The sequence below is a fragment of the Lampetra planeri genome, chromosome 61 (genome assembly GCF_965212315.1).
Source record: "Lampetra planeri chromosome 61, kcLamPlan1.2.h2, whole genome shotgun sequence".
Taxonomy (NCBI): Eukaryota; Metazoa; Chordata; class Hyperoartia; order Petromyzontiformes; family Petromyzontidae; genus Lampetra; species Lampetra planeri.
The window spans coordinates 3,277,492-3,293,041 of NC_136167.1; the positions used below are offsets into that span (position 1 = coordinate 3,277,492).

The following is a 15,550-nucleotide window of genomic DNA, read 5'->3' on the forward strand; positions in this document are numbered from 1 at the left end:
CGGCGGTGGCTACGCCGCCCGCCACCGCCTGCGCACTCCAGCACAGCTGAGCAGGCAGGGAGGCTTGGTGGATCGCACGGTAGCAGCCCATGCCAGATTGGCCACACATGGGGTTCTAAATGTGGAAAACATTGCAAGTAACAAATTCAATAACCTCGGCAAAAACGTGAGCTGCACTGGAATGGATTGCAAAGTTAAAGCCATTGAAATAAAGGAAACCCCTTTTTAACCTTGTTTCAGCTAGATTCCCAGATCGACACGAGATTTTTCTTTTTTTAGCAAAGTCATCGCAAGATAAACACAGCAAAGAAAATAATGTTCTATCATTTGACAGGGGAATCCTTATCTCGTGTGTGGTTTTTTGGCGGAAAGAGTGCCGAATCTGTTCACTCACGGTCGGATGAGGAGGTAGGCCCCTTGAAAATACATCCAAAGTTAAAAACTCTAAACTGTGTCCCAGGTTGTCCGTGTCCCCCCCCCCCCCCCCCATCAATCAGGATGCGTAGGGTACACAGGGCCTGGCGGATATCCGCTGCTGGGCCTTTGTTTTCGTGTACAGAAAAAAACTAGTACATATATTTCAATGAAATTAAACTAAAAAACTGTGGCGTGGCTTTCATCGTGCCCAGGCAGTGCAAACTGCACCAGGCCCCCATGGGCCAGAGGGGCCCACCCAGGCCCTGGGCTACAAATCGTACACAAGTAGGGGTGGGGGGTGGTGAGCAGTGGGGTCCATTTCATTAATTGCATCTGGGCCCATGCCAACCAAGCTACTCCTACCGATTGGTATTGTTGATCGATTATTCTGGAAGGAAGACATGCACAGGGGAAATGTAACAGTCATGGACCGGTGGACACGTTTCCCAGGGTGTACGCGTCCCCGGAAGCCGTGCTCCCAGGCAAGCAGTTTTAATGCCGCGTTAATTCGCCAATCGATAAGTTTAGCCTGTGTCCATATCACACGCAATGTGCCCGACGGAAGTTCGTGTGGGACAGCGGTTGATGATGACCACGACGATGATGATGAGGGGTGATGGTGGGAACGTCCCTCATCTCCCTAACGCGCGTCTCCATTGCCCTGCGCTCTGTTGATGGCCACTCACGACGCCGATGACGAAGATGATACCAATGAGGATGACGCTGCTGCTGACGATGACGCTAATGACGGCGCTGCTGCCCACGAACTGTGGTGGCACCGACGACGGTGGTGGTTGCGCCTCCTCCACCCGCTCACCTCCCTTCTTGTGTGCGTCCCCGTTGTGCTGCGCCCTCTCGGCGCTCGCTCCGTTGGTCTCCCCCCCCTCCTCCTCCTCGTCGCCGGGCCCCACCGACTGCTGTTTCTTGCTGGAGGCGCAGCCCATTGCGGGCACGCGCATCGGGGCACCCTCCCCCTCCCTCCCCCACGCCCCCTCCTCCCCTCCTCCGGCGGAGTCCTCCGGCGGAGAGTTGCCGCGCGCCGGTGCGGCTTCACGTGCCTCCGAGCTCGCGCATTACTGCGGGAAAAGACAAGGGGAGTGGACACCACGCGTCAGCGTTGGCGCGTCCTTCCCCGCGCATTTTTTGAAGCCGGCTCACGAGCAATCAAATCGGTCAAGCAAACAAATCGCCAATCCCGAAATCGTGCAACGCAATCGGTCCCCGCGACCACTACCCACATCCGAGTGAGCAGTTGCGCAACGGAGGAGAACAAACGCCGTATTCAGGGTCGTGCCGACCAATCGTAGTTCGTACATTTTGCAAATCCTCGGCTGGATTCCCTGGACTCTCTCTGCCGGTTTCCCATTGCCTGCCTCTGCCACAGCGCCTCTACTCTCGGTCGTCCACCGTGTTTCTCTCCGCTCCCATCACCCTGCACTATGGCTCACGTGAGAACGATCGGCAGCTGCAGCAGCGCGACTCTCAACCTCCTCCTCCTCCTCCTCTCTCGACCACCGACCTGGGCGGCGCTACTGCCTGGCGTCGTCTCTCCGTGGCAGCCCCCGCCATCTGGAACGTGGCCATCATCGTCCCGCCGCTGCACATTCACAGCAGCAGCAGCAGTCAATCTGCATCGCCTTTTAAAGAGACACTTAAAAGGCCCCACCACTATCACCTGGCTATCAAGTGACACCGAGCCTGGCTCCCCAACTCAGTATCACGGTCATTTTTCCGTCCGTGAATGTCACTACGCATTATAAATTGCATCGTTAGCAATGTCTCACGAGACAAAAGCGCGTCAGCTAAAGATTGCCGAGCAGGTCAACGGTCGACAGCGGCATCTCTTCCGCAAACGGTAACGCAACTGCTCACAGAGACGCGCACACAAACAGCACACGAGCGGTGGCAAGAAACGCAGAGGTCGCCGGGTCGATTCTATCTCCCGGCGTGGCAGTAGAAACAATGGGGGGGGGCGAATTTCTTAAATTCCGCCCCCCCCCCACCCCCTGCCCCCAGCGTGGGAGAGTAGACCAAATAACCTGTAGAGAAGGGCTCTGTTGAGCTCCCTCTGGTGATCACCCTTCCGACCAGCAGTGGTGCGAGCAGGAATTTGCAGAGCTGCACCTTCCAACCATTTAGCTTTTTATTACTTTTCACTATTTACAATGTTACAGAACGACCCAACTAGCAAATGCGATTGCAGCGAGTTCACAGGAGGTGGATGTTTTCAGAAAAGAGACGCTCTGTGTGGAAACAACCAAGCTTCCTTACCCGTCTGTGCAGCAACGCTCACTAACGATGAACAAAAACTCTGTGATAAGGCCCTGGTGGCGTAGAGTGTTGCAATGAATACGTAGCAGCAGTAAACCACAGAGCTGGGAGACAACAGCAGCAGCAACAAGAATGCAAAACAAAACACTGCTGGTCTCTACGCACGCGGCATTAGAATGTCAGCAGAGATTGGGGGGCTATACAGGTAAACAAATGGACAGGAAGAGAGAAACGTGGATTGATGATACTCGGAAAGCCACTGGAGCTATGCACTTTGAAATCCAGATTGAGAGCTAATTTAGTAAGAACTGCTTTTTGTGCTTAGTTTGTTGTCCTTTCCCCGCACCTCCGATTAACGCGATTGGCTAAGTACTGTGCGAAAGAAGTTCAACATACATTCTAGGCGATCTGGTCATACGCACGCTCCTGCTGTTCAATAAAACAGCAGCGGCGTTCTTTTTACTCCTTTAAACGTTGGACGAAGTCAAAATTAGATCATTGCCGCGAAATCAATTTTGGAAGCAAACCACGGGGGATCTCTGCCCGGCTGGGGTTGAGACACGAAGCCGAAAAACGTGGCTAAGGGAGACGAAGGGCAGAAACACGAGAGGTGATAGGAGACGATTGTTTAATGCTTCCAGTTTACTTTGACGATCCAGGTTAAAAAATAACTCTAGAGGCCAGGAAGAGCCTCATTCACAGCAAGAGCGACGTGATTATCCGCCACTTTGCCATCCGCAAGGCTCTATTAACCGGCGTCTGCCACGGACGGAAAACACAAATATTTGTTCATTTACCCCGAAAAAATCCCGACAGCCATCTGGCACCTTCCTGTGCGTGCGCTTATGATGGGTGCGTTGTTTGCGAGAGATTCAGGACGCTGCCGAGCGGTGGCGCTAGCGATAGTCTGTACTGTACTCCTGTATACTGTACTCTAAAAGGGCACCCACTGCTTCTCGACAATGAAATGAAAATGCCCTACAGCCGACTGGTCAGTGCCGCTGTATAATAGCGGAAGTTTCTTATATCGCAGTACAATATGCAGGCTCAGTTTCTTTGCAGAACAGGGGGAGAACATATCTAATTATACATTTTTTACTTTAAGGGGCAATGTAATTCACGAATGTGTTGTGCTTTTGCCGTTGGTGCTATGCGCCACCGCCACCGACACGTAAACTGAATAAACGGGGTTCCTCAAGTGTAGCGAGTTGATGATCAGAGCCCAGTTACCAATGACTTATGCAACGACCCACGAACTCGCACAGTGATCCACAGCTTCACGTTGATAGAGCTGTTAGTGAACAGGGTTTCTCAACTGTAGCGAGTTTATGGCCTCTGCGCGGTCAGCAATGACTGTGAGGGCAAGCGCTGTTAGCGAACACCTATAAAGGCCAGAACGACACACAAGGGGATGGTTGACCAACACCACGCCCGATCGCATTCATCTCCCCAGTGGTGATATTTACACATCGCACCAGGTACTCAATTCAGACTAGTAGACCCAAGGGAGACCCATGACCGGTTCAATGATCGCCACTGGTGTTGACCGTGAGCAGGAATCGAACTCGGGTTGCCGAGTTCGTAGCGCGGGGCCCTAACCTCTACCAAAAATGACCGCACGCACACAAAATAACATTTACCACGTTACGTTTGGTTTTTCGCTCAAGAGGTGGCGCAGAGGTCACAGCGCTGAGCTGGCTCGACCGAGACACCGGGGACCATCCCTGTAATGCCCATGGGGGTGGGGGGGGCCCTCATCTCATTATAAGACACCAACAGCAGTACAAATTGGAATTGTGAAAAGGCAATAGAAAATGTTAAAAAGGGGCAGAATATTATTACCGAGGAACAACGTGTCGGGGGTGAGGTTGAGAAGGCACGCTGTGGCCTGCCTGTTTAACCTCCAGTGGTGGATGAGAAGCAACACTTATACCAAGCAAAGGCACACAAGTGGCTCATGGGAGGCACCAGATCCATATATACCGGTGCAGTAAATATAAGCTCAAATTATAAATTATATTTTGATTTGAAGCTTTCGTGACTGCAGGAATCCATACTCTTTTGTTCTTTCGATAAAGTCATGTGGGTAGAAAATAAATCACGACGTTTCGATCACAACACAAACGGTCGTCCTCAGGCGGAAAAAATATAATCCAGCAGTGGAACTGCTGAACTAGCGAGAGAGCAGCTACAACAAGGCTATATATGTGGCGATGGGCAAGCAAGCGGGCTCTGAGCTGGAAAGGATTAGAAATTTTAAACAATACAATATTAGAAATTCTGAACAATACAATAGGCTAATCAACATAAATCGCACAATTACTGTGATCTCTCTCTCACCGCCAACTTGTCTGCATCTCCCTTCTCCCATCCGACCACCCTCTCTGTTCTTGTACACAAAATGGATAAGGACACAGGAGGTCAAACTCCCGGCTCGGCAGTTGAAACGATGCGGACCCCCCTCCGCCTGCCGTCCCTCCACTCAGCAGTGGAAACGGGCTCATCACAGTTTGTCAATCGTCAGATTGCATGCCGTGGGGAAACCAACACCTCTTACAAGATGTCTGGTCAGTGTGGAAGAATAGGCCAAAGATACCCCCTGCAGAGGGACTCTCTAACAGCTGCCTCCAGTGGAGGCCCTTCTTTCACTAACAGTGGCACCAGCATGCAATTGCAGGACCATGCCTTTACTTAAATCTACATTTTTCATTCCCACATCTCAATAGGATTTTATAAACTGAGAGAAATGGGGGAGGGGACACAAAAACAATATTTGCTTAGGGCCCCCAATCGAGGGGAGGAGAGGGGCCCTCCCACCCCCCACAATCAAACCCACGACTTGTCCAAGCCATCGCACTGAAAGCGGCTACAACATTTGGCCCTGCACAAGCCGATATTTCAGAGTAAACAAAAAATACCCCTTTAACCTTTAGCACTTGCAATCACAAAAGGCCACCACCCGCCCCCCCACCCCCCATTAAAATCACTAACGCAGCAGGGCCTATTTTCCCGCAAAATTTGCCGCGCAAACCGCACGTCCAAACTGCGCGCTCGTTAGCCAGCGCTTTCAAACTGCAATGGTTTTGTCTTCATTTGTTATTCCCTCATCTCAATAGGATTTTATAAACTGAGAGAAATGAGGGGGGGGGGGGCACAAAAATAAGATCTGCTTAGGACCCCGAGGGGAGGAGGAGAGGGGACCTCCCCCCCCCCCAATCAAACCCACGACTTGTCCAAGCCATCGCACTGAAAACGGCTACAACATTTGGCCTTGCACAAGCCAATATTTCAGAGTAAACAAAAAAAATATCCCTTTAACCTTTAGCACTTGCAATCACAAAAGGTCACCCCCCCCCCGCCCCATTAAAATCACAAACGCCGCAGGGCCTATTTTTCGGCAAAATTAGCCACCCAAACCGCACCATCCAAACTCTGCGCTTGTTAGCCACTGCTTTCAAACTGCAATGAGTTCGTCTTCACGACCCCCTCCTCGTCCCCCCCCCCCACGCTGGCGACGGGTGCAGTTGGTACAGCCCTGTGATTTGCACACTCACGCCACCGCCAATTGGTAGAGGTCCCTCCACCCTCTCGGAAGATCACCTTGGCCTACTCTTCCAAGCTGGCCGGATGACTTACCCCCACCAACACACACGTGATCTCTGCCGATTGAGTGTGGTGTACCCAATTAAACTGCTAGATCCTCTCTCTTCACAGGATATTTGGCCTACTCTTTCACACTGGCACTGTGGAAGATCCAAGCGGGGGGGGGGGGGGCAGCGCAATGTGACCAATACCCCCCTCACCCGGTGGTCCCCATTGAATTGTAAGGTTCAACCTGCTCAGAGATAACATCATTATGTTAAAGCAATGAATGAACTTCCGTACGAATTATGCACATTTATTGCATTCATTTCGTATCTTAAAATATCCTATCCTTAAAATCTCCGATTGCTTTCAGTAGCCACCAGGAATTCAATGCCAACTGCGGTCGTGGTTCCCGACTTTTCAAGACAAGAAGCTGGAAGACTTCTTCACAATTCTGGCAAACCACCCGATGAAGCTGGTTGTAAATCGCCAGTGAAACGGCGTTGTGGGTTCACTTTCCATAACAGCAGTGTGCCGAAACAAGTAACTAATTGGCATGTTTTGTTCATGTGACAAAGCTTACTAATTGGCCGTGTAGGCTGGCGACACTTTTATATTTACACAATCGAACCCAAAAACCTTGATTATGAATAATATTGGTCTTCACAGCTTACTACGTGTTAAAGTGAGCGCCTATTAAGGTTGACATGGGGGGCAAGATCAGTGTTGCCAGCACCATGCCCGGCTGCCTTCATCTCTCCCCAGTGCGGATGGTTCACACACCACACCAGGTTCTCATTAAAGCTGAACTGACCTAGTAGAGGCCCAGAATCGGTTCAGATAAAAATCATAAAAATTGTGAGTGGGAATTGAACCCAGGTCACCAGGTTCGAGGAAAGGTGCCCGAATCACTATGCCATCATTCCCAGCACAGACATATCTGCTCACAAACATACAGATACACGTAGACACACACACACGTAGTAAAAACAGTGCCATGTACAGACACACATATGCAAAGTGAAAAGACAAGGATCCCCTGTGTAGCCCACACAGGCTGCTTGGGTAAAGTGCTGTTAGCGAGCAGTACCTATGAAGGCCACTCACACTAGCGAGCGCGCACATTATAATTAATCCTGGCACACTTTCGGAGTGAATTCCCTTCAATGAACAGGCTGTTAACACGCTTCATACCTTTCCTCTGGGCTAAACGCACCGGCAAGGCCTGATATCTACAACTACAACAACTCATGGGGGGTTGTTCACAAACCAGAGGGGATGGGCCCCATTGTGCAGAGGGCACCGAGACCCAAGGGGACTGGGCTTAGCAGTGGAACCTGCTCCCTCACCGCTGCTCTTTTCCCCACACATCCTGCACCGCTAAAATATGTAATTCATCTCCATCCTCCTTGACACCCTGGACTGCTAGATTTCGTCCTTCCCCACCGGTCTTCACACAGGCTTAACAAAACTCACCCTCGAGTCTAGCTACGTTCACCACTATCAGGTCCGCGATGCTCACAGCACGTTTGGTCTCAACTGCAGATCTTCAACATTTCAGTGGCGACCCTCAAATAAAAATTCGATTGTGGCCAAGATACACAGATACACACACATGCACACTCATGCACACTCATGCACACTCATGCACACTCATGCACACTCATGCAGACTCATGCAGAAGCGCATGACGGCTGCCTCGCCAACCGCACAGAATCCCTTTGCACGCCGAGTAGCAGGAAGGTCCCCAGGAATAGATGAACGCCCGAGGCGGCCAGGGAATGGCAGCGGCGCACCCACCTGATAACGGGAAAGTGTAGCCAAGGAGATTCGTTATCACGAGGGCGCCCGAGATAGGGACCGCAACGCAAGGAGGACTTTGGTCCCGACTGCTACGAACCCAGAGTCGACGATGCGTGTGCGCTAATGACCGACTGCGACGCGACGCTTTTCAGAATTGCCGCGACGCATGGTGAAACTACTCTAGGCAGGCAGAGGGTGCAAGCCCAGCAACTGCTTTCTCACGGCACTGTTGACGAAAAGGCCGATACGAGAAGGCAGTGCGGTCAATGGGATGGGTACAAATCTTTGAAAACATTCTTGGTCGAAATAGATATGGGGAAGTGTATTTTTTTTATTATTCACGTTGTTACACGACACTCACTGAACCAGGAGAGCCTCACTGAGGCGCGACGGTAGCGAGATGTTAACTACCTCGCCCGGTATACAGGAGGTCGTGGGTTTGATCCTAACCCTGATGCCTGTATATTTGGAGTTTGCATGTTCTCTCTGTGGCCCCACAGATTTTTCTCCGGGTCCTCTGGGTTGTTCCCTCCACATTTAGAAACAAGTGTCAAGAGTATTTGGCTGCGAAACATTTCCATGTGATGAGCCACTTCGTTGGGCTATGATTTGTGGCCAGTCCACGTCTGAAGAAGAGCTCGGGGGAGAGAATAGGCTCTAAAGGAAAGCTGTCTCAGGTGTGGACCAATCAACTTCAAGGACAGTGCATACATTATCAGAGTTGTGTTTTTTGTTTGCATTACGACTGCAGGTATTGTGGTCTATGCAAACATGACTGCTTGTAAAAAAAAAGGTGTCAGTTTTGTTGCCACATAAAAGGGTAAAAAAACAATTATATTTTTTACTGGCAAATGAGGTACCAATGGTGTAAATGCTTACCCCGAGCTCTCATACTCTGATGGTGCATTGTCCTTGAGTTGTGCGCCTTTTGGCGTCATTTGGTCCAACCCATGTGAGACTAGGCTCTAAGGAAAGCCGTCTCGGGTGTGGACCAATCAACTTCAAGGACAGTGCATACATTATCAGAGTTATGTTTTTTGTTTGCATTATGACTGCAGGTATTGTGGTCTATGCAAACATGACTCCTCGTAAAAAAGGTGTCAGTTTTGTTGCCAGATAAAAGGGTAAAAAACCTATTATCATATTTTTTACTGGCAAATGAGGTACCAATGGTGAAGAGCTACATAGCTCAGTGAGCCTTACCTGGTAAAATAAAAAATAGTTGAAATTTTAGTTAAACACTTCTTTAGGAGGGTCCTGCCATGTTGCTGTGTGCAATACCCATTAAGTAGTTTTCAGGTAATTGGGATGCTTGGCCAAAACCCACGCAGGACAGCGGGAGAACATACCAACACCACATTCCCACTCTCACTCAAACTCACGTTCTGCAGAGCAGTCGAATGTACAGCCTCCATACAGAGAAGCACCCGAATTGGGAATCGAACCCCGGCATATATTGCTATGATGCACAAGTGGGCATTTGGCCTAATCTTCCACTCTGACATCTTGGAAGAGGTAGGAGTTACCCACACTTTACCCCACCACACGCGGTGTGCCGATTGACTTAAACTGCAGAAACTCCATTTCAATTTGCCGCGTGGACAGAGGCAGTGGTATTTGGAGGGATTTAAGAAGCTTGCAACTGCGGTGCCGGGAGAGAGACTCGAACTGGCGACTTCTGAATTTCAAGTCCATGACACCATAGACAGGATCCCACACATTATCGTTTACACGTCATTGATCTTCTGACAGCATACGCATTATAAGTGTTATAGATTTTAAAGTTAGGACACTCAGGCACGCTTACGTTTGAGTGAACTGCAACCGGAGAACTTTTTGAAGTGAATCGTCATTTGTATCGAGAATAAAGCAAACCACAAACACAAGACAATAATAATACCAAACGAGTAATAGTAATGATACGAAACACAGCTACAAGGGTTGGTGGGTCACGTGTAGATCTGTGACAATTCCAAACCTGCTGGAAAGCGAGGTGCTCATGGGATTACAATATAGCAATTAGGTTCCTTACACACCTGTACAGCAAAACCATTTAAGGGTTATCTTCTGGGATGTTTTGTAGGTTTTCTCCGGGCACTCACACGTGATGAAAAAAAAATTGCATTGGGGGTTGGCGGCCGGGTGAGGTCAGAGCGCAGAGCCAGCACCACTCAGAACCTGAGTTGGATTCCAGTTTGCAGCCGCTGCCTGTGGTTAAACCGGGTTCTCTAGTGCAGTGAGAGTTGATGTCTCAGCGCAGTCAGCAATGACTCACACATAGCCCATAGACTCACACAGAGCCCAAGACTCACAGAGAGACCCACTCAGAGAGCCACAGATTCACAAAGTCTAAGCTGTGATTAAAATGGGTTCTCAAGGGTAGCGAGTTCGTGGTCTCAGCCCAGTCACAAATAGATTTACATAGAGGCTCATTAACCCGCACAGAGACCTATAAACTTCTACAACAATTAGGGAAACACTCATCCTGTACAGATGGAAACAGATGGAGATTAAACCATACTGACCCAGGGTATGGCACCTCCTCGACGCCTCTGGGAAAGGGAGTTTCACAACATCGGTATGTGATTCACCAACCCTCGCAGCCTCCACAGTGCTGGGTTACAGGCCAATACCAATACCCTCCACTCACCACCAAGTGACGGTGATGTCACCACGACGAAGGTGCCAGGCCAGGTGGACCTTGAGGTCACGTGAAGTGTCAAAGGCTCAATGACAGGAGGTCACAAGACAGACCCAGGGGCAATGGGTTGGCTGACTTAGATGACTGGCAGATGCACCAGCTGTACCCCCGAATGTGCCAACTTGCTGCATTTCAGCTGCCCGGCGCGCCGCTCGTTGTTGTGAGCATCGCTCCTCTGCCCTCAGTTGTTGTTGGAGGCCGACTATCCTGCAACTGCCTCCTCCGAGGAGGCGACACGCATAGCCACCACAGCCCCACCTATTTGGGTCTTCTGGCTCACAAAAGTGATGCCACTTGACACAATTTGTTGAACAAGGTATAGATGAGATGAAATAATTCAGTTCCAGTAGACAGAGCCCTCAAACATGGATGAAGAAATCAATGAGTGAAGTTCACAGGAACAGCAATCATGGCAGTAGCGATTGAAGAACAATAAGGGAGTGACTGACCACCGACTGTACACAAAACACATCTTTAGAAACTAAAATTGACATCACCACTATCACAATACAGGACAGCCATGTTAAATGCACCGATAGGTTAGGAGATATGATCTTGTAGCGGAGGTCTCCGACTCTGTGTTTAAGTCGTGGGGTGGCTCTCGCCGTGAAGGTCACCGGCAAGACCGGTCAAACCGGGTCACACGGCAGTGACCGCCGGCTTTGGCAGCGAGGGGGAGCAACCACGCGGAGCGAGCTAGACCGTGTAATCACGCAGGCCATCTCTCAGCCACGCCCCGTCCAGGCACTCGGCTCCACGCGGTATATGGACCGATGGAAGGGAGAGATGGGCAGACAGGGAGATGGATGGATAGATAGATGCAGGGAGGTAGAGAGTGATGAACAGAAAGATAAACTGAAGGACAGCGAAATGCATCGGCAGTAACAGACAGGCAGACAGACAGAACTGATGAAGAGAGACACACGGAGTGAGAGAGACAGGCAGGCACACCGGCTGATAGACAGGGAGACAGACCGGTAAGACCAACACAGAGGCAGACAGGCAGACAGACAGAACAACTGATGAAGAGAGACACACGGAGTGAGAGAGACAGGCAGGCACACCGGCTGATAGACAGGGAGACAGACAGCTAAGATGAATGGAATGACAGAGGAGCTGACCTACAGAGGAATATACAGATGCACAAAAGGACTGGTAGACAGATGGACAAACGGACCGCTTGGCCCGTTCGCCATGAACCAAAGGTTCAACTCCCACTGAAACTGCCTCGGAGGAGGGGGGGGGGAGGAATTTCTACTCTGACATAGCGGCACACTTCACCCCTCGCGAAGCCAGCGTCCAAGTCCCCGCGCCATCATTCGCTCGCGGCCGATGATTACACGGCATGGAAATTACCTTCAAGCAAGGTGGCAATCACAAACCACCTTCACTCTCCGTCTCCCTTGGCTGTCTCCACGGCCCTGATTCTCTCTCTCGTGCGTGTGCACTATTTCGACATTAAGCCACTTCTCTTTCTGTCTTGTATACTATCGATTTTGTTTTACTTCCCTTTAGCCTGCCTGCCGACTTTCTCTTGCACTGAAATGACACGTGCATCTGTCTGTACGTTATTGAATTTCTTTCTTTGTAACAAGTAGCAGATGCTGCTGCTGCCGCTCTTGCCAATATTATCTGGGAATCCAGTATAAATTATTTAACAAGCCTAATTCTGCTTATGAGACGTAGAAGGTTGAACTCCATCCATAATTTGCCTTAAACAAATAACCTTATGGTGGGGACCCTGGAGTCCCGTAAGCCCCCGGCTCTCGCATGAACATTATATTATGTATTTTTCACCAATGGGTTTGAAGGATGGTGGCAAGTGTTTACTTGTTAAACTTTGCCTTTAAAACGGAAAACTACTTCAGTGCCCTCAAAAATTCTAGTTCAGAGGTAGGGTGTGCCCAGGTTATATCCATATTTCGAACCTAACCCAGTTACTTCCGCAAAGACAAACACGATCCCACTTAAAAAACTAAAAATCCTATTATATTAAAACGCAATAAGTACCTGAGAATAGCTTTTTTTTGTTATGCATACAGCATAATTCATGCAAATTTCAATCACACAATCGCCGAGGGACCCACAGATAAGCTGGAAGACAGCCAGGCGGTGAACCTGCGCCACTAACAATTTCCAAAGCTCCGTAGTCCTCTATATATACAAATTATTTCATTCATTCATTGACTGTTTATAAAGGTAAATGTGCAGCTATGCAAACTGCTTGTTCATGCCACTTCTGGCAGAAAAACCTCCACGAGAGGGCATTTGGCCCACTCCTCCACATTAAAGTTACCACACGGCACCTGCCGATCATAGACGAACTGTGGCGTGAGCTCATTTACACTCCTGAGTGGACAAAGGTGGTGGTGAGCGGGGAGGGGTTTAAGAATCTTGCACCGTTGTTTCAACTTTCGCCGCCAAGAGATGGAATGAAAGCGGCCACCTCTGGATTGCAAGTCCAGCGAGGTATGAACCGTCACACCTCTGTGGCAGCATCCAATTTTTACGTGAGCTTTCTACTTCTCAACCGTGCAAGAGACATTCTCTTTACACCTCCATAAAGTGTCACTTACGTGAGGCTTCAGTGGCCATTGCGTTAAATTACGCACATTTTTCCTACCTTAAGTATAGCACAAATCCTGCCCTAGAGTCTGCAAGAGAAATCCATTGCAAAACTCACTGCCTTCATCATTATTGCTGCCCCATTACATACAAATCATTAGGCTAATGGTCCTTTTTCAAACGTAAGTAACATGCTAGTTGGCCTGTGGCCGCACCTGCGGTACTAAAAAGGCATTCTGCTGCTGCTGCCGCCTCCTGCGCATACATTATTCCGTGTTGAGCTGGTGAGTGTTGTGGGGGGGGGCATGTAGCAGGAGTGAGGGGTAGGCAGGTATAGTTAGGGGTGCGGGCAGTTTCACGTCAACCACCAGAATCCCTCTTCGGACAGCGAGATTATACAGGTACTCCTCTACTTACCAACAATCGACTTACGAACTTTCAGAGATACGAACAAATCTGTCCGTATGTCCAGTTGCCTGTTCAGACCGAGTCGTAAGTTCAACCGCCGTGCAATAGATGGCGGTGGTGGCATCTACATCTCCAGAACACGAAGAACCAGTGGCATCTAGTTCTACAGAACATGAAGAACCAGTGGCATAGTAGTAGGTTTTTACCCTTTTAAACTGGTACAAAACCGACACCTTTATTCAAGGCATCATGTATGCAATAACCACAACACAAGTAGTCAAAAAAGCAAACAAAAAGAAGCAACTCTGATAATGATAATAATATGCACTGTCCTTGAAGTTGATTGGTCCACACCCGAGGCGGCTTTCTTTAAAGAAAGCCGTCTCGGGTGTGGACCAATCAACTGATAATAATATGCACTGTCCTTGAAGTTGATTGGTCCACACCCGAGATGGCTTTCTTTAAAAAAAGCCGTCTCGGTTGTGGAGTTGATTGGTCCACACCCGAGACGGCTTTCTTTAAAGAAAGCCGTCTCGGGTGTGGACCAATCAACGCAGTCTCGGGTGTGGACCAATCAACTTCAAGGACAGTGCATATTATTATCATTATCAGAGTTGCTTCTTTTGGTTTGCTTTTTTGACTACTTGTGTTGTGGTTATTGCATACATGATGCCTTGAATAAAGGTGTCAGTTTTGTACCAGTTTAAAAGGGTAAAAACCTACTACTATATTTTGCCACTGGTAAAAGAGATCTCAGTGTAAAAACCAGTGGCATCTACATCTACAAAACATGAAGAACCAGTGGCATCTACATAACATGAAGAACCAGTGGCATCTACATCTACAGAACATTAAGAACCAGTGGCATCTACAGGAGATTATACAACTTTTAAAGCCATTCCCCGTGTTTAGTGCACATGCCGCACAACATATTTGGAATCGACAAGAGTATACTCACGAACAAATCGACATGCAAACAGACCTCTGGAACCTAACTCGTTCCTAAGTAGAGGAGTCTCTGATCGACAGGGGCTGCGACATGGCCGAGTGGTAGAGCGTATTGCCGCTTGCTGCAGAGGTCTGTGGTTCGAGTTCTGCGGCCGCCCCGGCCAACTCTGCGCTGTGCATTGATCATGAAGACCATGCGCCGTCCGCTCCACAGCGCACGTTAAGAGATCCCTTGACGTCAATTGAAACGAGAAGGCCATCGCGTGCCAGCGTCACGGCCCATAATTGCCGACTTTGATAAAACCGCATGGCAAATTACTCAATCGGGAGATCGCGTTGCAACATTACCCTCCGACTGTGAAACTACTGTAGACCGTCTGCGAAACACAGGAGCGCCTTCCTTCGCGATGATCGCCCTGCGCTATACAAACGATAGCGCCAATATACTCATTATGCGATTGAAAAATATTTTTTTTTACTAATATAACATAGGTTTCAGTAACCAACGCAATGCTCCATAATTGCTTGCTTTAAACCTCTTCCACCTGACGAGATTGTCATGCTTACAACGATATTGTTGATGATGGCGAGGTACCCAGGACCTTGATTAGATGTCACTCACCACTAGTGCGAGTAGCCGTGGCCAGGAATCGAACTCGGGGGACAAGGATCACAGCAAGGACCTGATGTTTGCAATCTTCTCAACTGAGCTTCTCTTACATGCACATCCACACGACATCATCCACAAAGTGTCCCTATCACTCTTCAAACCGCCAATCCTCACCCCTCACCTCCAAGTTGCTGGATTACAAGCGACCTACACACTCCCCAAAGATAACAAAGCAAGCCTCT

The 15,550-nt window shown here is 49.3% G+C and overlaps 1 protein-coding gene across 4 annotated transcripts in view; it reads right to left on the minus strand.

The window, feature by feature from the left end:
• The window catches only part of C61H1orf21 (chromosome 61 C1orf21 homolog), a 39,036-nt gene that overhangs the window by 15,729 nt on the left and 7,757 nt on the right, over positions 1-15,550 (minus strand). For 3 of the 4 annotated variants that reach the window (XM_078619037.1, XM_078619034.1, XM_078619036.1), the window contains exon 2: positions 1,235-1,493. In XM_078619037.1, coding sequence (XP_078475163.1) covers positions 1,235-1,376 — 142 coding nt within the window. In that variant the 5' untranslated portion in view covers positions 1,377-1,493. Of the gene's footprint in view, positions 1-1,234; positions 1,545-15,550 lie in introns of all 4 variants that reach the window. The other variant, XM_078619035.1, reaches the window with a different exon arrangement.